A 6000-nucleotide genomic window follows, 5' to 3' on the forward strand; every position below is an offset into this window, starting at 1 on the left:
TCAGGAATTCAACATTCAATAAACATCGATTTGGGCAAGTTGCTTTTTTACCAAATGAACAGCTAGATCGAGCGCGAGAACCAGTGTGCAGCTAGCGGAAATTATTCGTGGTACATGTTTCATTTGTTTCGGGATTTTTGGTCATTGAAGCTTCGGCCACGATTTGTGGACATGATCGCTGTTCTTGTTTCAGCACTTTGGACATTGCCGTTTTGATTTATTTGATTCGGTCGTAGACATGGGCTCTGGAGGATATGATTTTCATGAATTGCAACCTGTTGCATTAGGGAAGTTGCTTTTACGATATTACACGCGCCGTGAGAATCGCACGCGCAGAACATGTAGCAAGTTACTTGCTAGTGTATCTGCACCATAAAGTTGAATTATTCATTGTTTGTCTGGATAAGCCGCGATGCTTTTCAGATTGGATACGGCTTCCGTTCTTATCTGTATGCATAATGGCGGCGGGTGTTCTTTGATTAGTATCGCTAAGAAAGTGTAAATTTTGTTAACACCGAAAACAATTAAAGCTTGAGAGAAGGCTAATTAAAATTCTCAGCTGACGACGATGTGAAAACCAAGATCGCCACTCGTTCGATCAATTCCTCGAAACCGACAGCGGATTTTATGCATTTATGAGAAAAATGAGTAGGTGTAATTTGGAAAAACAAGAACATTAGATCAACTTGAAAGTCCTTTTAAACACATTCATAAGGAAAATACATTTCCATTTCACGCCAGCTTGTTGCAATTCGGGCAGATCAATTTTATTTTGCATGAAGATCCGTTGTCTACATACATATATAAATAGATTGGAAACATATTAGAGATAAATACATAGCAAATTGTTCACTAGAATACTCAATGTTAACGATTTCGTTAGCATCAAAAATGAAGTACCGTCAGAAAGAAACGCAATCGAAATTCTCAAGTGACAGCTACGGAACAAGATGGCGATTAGTTAAATGGCGGTCATTAACTCCTCCAGCAGTTGTTTGCTTTGAGTGCAATTTTGCCCACAGACTTTCCAACCGATCACGCCCGAAACGACTCGGAAGAGTAATCTTCCCGCGGCTAACGATCCTTGTGAAATACTTGGCGAAGGTCATGCTGCAGCCGACACAGCCTTTCGAGAATTGCAAGCCCTCATTCCCGGAGAGATTATTCGTGATATGCAGCTTGTGGCTCAGCCTTATTCTGAATGGAGTGTTCACGTCGCAGCTGGCGGCTAGCTTCAGCAGGCTGCACTATTACGACGACATCGACACTTTGGAACAGCTCGAGGAGAGCGGTAACTATTCGTTTCCGGCCGCGTCTATTGCTCGAAGGCACTGGCGAGAAGACGACAATCCCGTGGACGTAAAGCGAAACGTCGCAAATCACATATTCGCCATTTCGATGTCGTTTCATCTGTGAAACATTTTTCTTCATTCAAATGACTCTAACCTAACGTTAAGCAATTTTTATTCGGCAATATAGATTTTTATCGTAATAATCAAGAACAAAAAAGTGGAGCTCTTCTCTTACGCGAACACAAGCTTCCTGATGCAATTTTTGTCTTTTTATGATTCTACGACACACATATTCTGAATAGAAACGGTATTATTATTATTATAAGGGTGAAGATTATGTATAAAGCGTTACAGACGAATATCTCCAAAAATATTGAATATACGCAAGAATGTTTCAGATGGAAGTTGTTCAGTACCGAGGGGGACATCACGCGGTGGGGCTTATTTTTTTAAATGGAATGTCCTATTTTCTATACCATAGATCGATAGAGTATCAAATTCCTAGTATAAAAGTATTGACCTTAATATGTCCTAAAGCTAATAGTTAACGAGATATTATCCAAAGAAGAAAGAAAATTGTTTCGATAATATCTCGTAAACTATTAGTTTTAGGAAAAATGCTGATCAATACATTTTTATTCAGAATTCGATAGTCTATCGATTCATAATGCAGAAAGTAGGTCTTTCCATATAAAAAAATCAAGGTGACCTTCTTCTCACCTTAAAGTGTCCATCGGGAAAATTGAAAATCTCACCACATGATGTCCCCCTCGGTACTGAACAACTTTCATCTGAAATATTTCTGCGTATAATCAATATTTTTTGAGATATTCGTCTGTAATGCTTTATAATGTTCACCCTGTATATTTAACCCTTTGCATTCCAGCCTAGTGACTCATATAGTACACCAACAACTCCAGCACTATACATATATTAGTTACATGTATATATATATATGTATAATAAATATAAATATAAATATATATATATAAAAATACGGTTTCTGCAATAAAACAAAATATTTATAAAACAAGTTCAAGTTTATAAATCTTCAACAAAATGAAAATTTTATGTTTTGTGTTCATATTTCAAATGTCGCATTATCGGCGACAACGGACTGCAAAGGTTTAATATCTTACTAAACCATTTTTTGGGTTTTATTTATAAATCTTTATTTTATTTATAAATATAAAGATATGAAATGAATGTGCGAAAACCTCCGTCGGGTCGGAAGGGTTAAATAACGTTCCTAGCAACGCTGAGCTAAATTTTCTTTAAAAATGTGACCCACGTCGTTTCGCTTCGGCAAACCAGAATTCCGAGTCTCTTAGACTTAGTTGATTAAATGGACAGAGGATTAAATGGATTTCTAAAATCATTTCTCTTACTTTTCTAGGATTAGTAATCTTGACAAGTTCAAGGGACATCATAGAAGATGCTCTAACAGATACTACATCTCCCGTATTGAAACGCCTTCGTGATAGAATGATGTATGCGAACGAGACGGAGATCAATCGGAGATTGTTCCGCAGCAAGGACGCTGCATACCTGCACCAATTGACGACGCTGCCCTTTAAGTACAACGAGCATCAAAGACGAAAGTTGCACATCATGAAAGAGTGCCCTAAGGACTATATTCTGGCTAATATTATACAGAAAGGTTATAGCCCTTTTGTTCTTAACATTCTTTTCAATGTCTTGTTGTATACAGTGATCTAATCGATTTCTTGTCGTTTTATATTTATTTTTCTCTTTTATGGGCCTCTCAGAAAGGCACACAACGATGATTTTCATTACAGTAGAAAAGTAGTTTTACGCTACACAACTGCCAGTTTGTGAAAGATCAATATTTTCAAGAACCCTTCGCTCATATACTAGATAAAATCATATGTTAGCTGAACCTCCATGAATTTTTTATTTACGATCATCCCGCTCCGGAAATCGAGCTCGCCACTCACCGTGCAGTATCTTTAGGAAAACCATTACCGGTGGAGGGGATGTTACTCAGCCATTTTCTAAGACTTCGCTACGAACAAATTACTTTAAGCTAAGCAAGATGTGCACTTTCAAACGAGATACCTGTTAAAAACAAAATTCACAAATTGTCTCAGAAAAATTCCGATTCAAATCTACTTTCAAAATTAAAACCAAATAACTTTATACTATCATACAAATTGCGATTTTTTATAAAATGTCATGGAAATTGATAAATTGGTTTATGAGTACATAAAGATTATTATTCTATCGCGATAATTTTAGCATATTTTGTCATTTTATTTAATTTTCACCAATTTCTACGTGAAACGTAGAATACACAATTGACAAACAATCAAAGCCATTCAGAGACCAGCAGAAGTTACTTACAACCACGAAGCGAGCCGCTTTGACCACAAAGTCTCGAACACTGTTCAAATAGCGATGCCTTTGGTCTGGCGATGGGCCAGGGAGCAAACGAGTATCAACGAGCAAACGAATGTCAGCGTGCGGGCTATTACTCGTTTACCGTCGGTGTCAGTTCGCCGACTACAGCAGGACAAACACTGTTCCAGGATCGCCGTTCTTTGGCCGTGTAAACAGTATTTTGGCGAGGCTAAACAACGCCGGGTTCTACGGGAAATGGTACCGCGATCACATCGCCCTGCAGTCCAGTAGCCACGTGCTTGACGAGGACGAATGGATTATGCGACACAAGAGGATCACGGTCAGGCACTTGATCATACCGTTCGCGATCTGGCAGGTAGAGCTAGGACTGTCAACTATAAACATCTTGAACTGGGAAACTTAGCGTTGGAATACTTTTCCGATCCATGTTTCGTCAAAATAATGTAAAAACCACGAGAATATTTGAACGCACTTTAAGGATGTTCTGGAAGTACAATGGGAGACAAAAGTACAAGAAATTCGAAATCCATCAATATATTGGCAATGAAAGCCATTCATGAGTATATTTTGCATTAAACTTTTGCGAATACTGTACCCTCTGTAGCTACAGTGGATGTACAAAGTATTCGTACACATTTTAACAACCAATAACTTCTTCATAATCGTGCCAAACGACCTGATATTTTATAATCAATTAGAAGCATTGGTTTACGAAATGATATGCAAGAGAAATTTTCCAAAAATTATCATTTATAAGGTTACATGCAGAAATAAGAAAGGCAATTTCTAAAACTTTTTTATTTGGGCCCTTAATGTGAAAATTTAAAATATATGTTTTGTAGATCTATGTTAGTTATACAAATGTTTTAAATTTCATCGATATCGATTAACATACATACGAGCTACAAGCGGTTAATAATGGTGAAAATCGAAGTTTTCATCTTTCGAATCGAATCGTTCATCTTTCAATGCGTGTCGTTTTTTCCTGCGTCACCCGATTTCGATGAAATTTAAAGCATGTGTATAACTAACATAGATCTACAAACCATATATTTTAAATTTTCATTAAGGGCCCAAATAAAACAGTTTTAAAAAAAGATTTTTTATTTTTGCATGCAACCTTGTAAATTGTAATTTTTGGAAAATCTTTGTCGCAGATCATTTAGTAAACCAATGCTTCTGATTGCTTGCAAAACATCAGGTCGTCTGATACAATTATAAAAAAAATAACACTGTTTTCAAGTGCGTTCAAATACTTCCGTAGTATACTGTAGTTGGGTGTTATCAAAGTGTTTGTAACATGTTGGTATTATTGATTACTCTTGATAATAGTATCGACAGTCACACCTCTACTTCCAGGTCGGCTTGTCACTTGCCACGATCGTGTTTATTTGCGAGCGCAGAGAGACTAACCGTGTCGAGCCACCAGTAGTAGATAGCAGACGAAGATGAGCGACAAGATTAGGGCCAGTGCTGGATCATAAACGGGAGGCGACGTGGAAGTCACTATACATAGTATACATAGTCTCTTCGCTGCCCTCGAACAAACGTCCCGACAGATAAACGAAGAAGACATGGACGAAGGGGTATGCACTTTTACGAGGAAAAAGGATACAGGATTTTATGGAGAAATGGTTCGACATTTTCCAACGCTTTTAGCCGTCATAGCTGCGACAATAAAAGGATCTGAACGTTGATCGATTCCTTGATCGGTATCGATATTACAATTTCTTCGTGAATAAGTATCAATAATAGGAATTTCCTATAAAGTAAAATTTCTGTTGTTTTATTGTTGTGTATAGTCAGGTAGTATGTAGTCATAAAGTTTCTTAGATAGTGTGTAAAGAGAATTTTCCGAAATTGCTCGGAATTTTGAAGAGCAAAATAAAGGTCACGATTTTTAACTTTTTACCTGTGCGCTTATAATGAAAATTTGATTTATACACTTAGTTTTGTCACCGACTGTGTGTGCACATGTATTTATTTTTATTGATTTACGACTGGTATAAAAATTTCTCAAATTCTCAAAAGAACTTTAAAAATTTCAATGTTCCGCAAAATTCCTCCGTGTGCTGGTATGCTTCCTGTCGATATTGTACGGTTTCATGTAGAATAATAAATTCTATAGGATACCAGCTAGTTTCCAGTTCACATGTGCAATTTCCTGTAAAAATACGGACGAAGGAAACGCCATTCGAATATCGAAGCAGGCCAAAGCCCGGTGAACAAGTGTGAAAATTTCGGCGTCAACGGACGCACAGAGATATCTATCGACCGTCAGAGCTTGCTTTTATATTCGCAAGCTCGCTTCTCCGCTACCTTTGAC

General features: G+C 37.4%; 2 protein-coding genes across 10 annotated transcripts in view; one reads left to right on the forward strand and one right to left on the reverse strand.

The window, feature by feature from the left end:
• LOC143210942 (G-protein coupled receptor dmsr-1) overlaps positions 1 to 5071 on the reverse strand; it is a 77782-nt gene extending 72711 nt beyond the window's left edge. The window contains exons 1-2 of one of the 8 annotated variants that reach the window (XM_076428267.1): positions 5022 to 5071; positions 3657 to 3951 (exon numbers count right to left, since the gene is read on the reverse strand). The gene's annotated coding sequence lies outside the window, so the exon portion shown is untranslated. Of the gene's footprint in view, positions 1 to 3656; positions 4973 to 4994 lie in introns of those variants that run through there. The other 7 variants (XM_076428265.1, XM_076428264.1, XM_076428263.1 and 4 more) reach the window with 7 other exon arrangements.
• On the forward strand, positions 246 to 5698 carry LOC143210952 (uncharacterized). 2 transcript variants are annotated; one of them, XR_013009358.1, is made up of 3 exons: positions 246 to 1291; positions 2689 to 4029; positions 5034 to 5698. XR_013009358.1 is itself a non-coding variant. In XM_076428297.1 (2 exons), the coding sequence occupies exons 1-2, from the start codon at positions 865 to 867 to the stop codon at positions 3009 to 3011; spliced, it is 750 nt and encodes a 249-aa protein (XP_076284412.1). In that variant the 5' UTR covers positions 246 to 864; the 3' UTR covers positions 3012 to 4203. The 2 variants fall into 2 exon arrangements, 1 of the variants encoding a protein (XP_076284412.1); XM_076428297.1 differs by lacking the exon at positions 5034 to 5698 and having other exon boundaries at positions 2689 to 4203.
• Positions 5699 to 6000: the final 302 nt, after the last annotated feature.

Source organism: Lasioglossum baleicum, chromosome 7 (assembly GCF_051020765.1).
Source record: "Lasioglossum baleicum chromosome 7, iyLasBale1, whole genome shotgun sequence".
Lineage (NCBI taxonomy): Eukaryota > Metazoa > Arthropoda > Insecta > Hymenoptera > Halictidae > Lasioglossum > Lasioglossum baleicum.

Excerpts from the sequence above, each read along its gene's own strand:
- LOC143210952 (XM_076428297.1), top strand. The coding sequence starts at position 865 with ATGTTAACGATTTCGTTAGCATCAAAAATGAAGTACCGTCAGAAAGAA. Across the intron at positions 1,292-2,688 it reads GGAACAGCTCGAGGAGAGCG|GATTAGTAATCTTGACAAGT; the intron begins GTAACTATTCGT and ends TTACTTTTCTAG.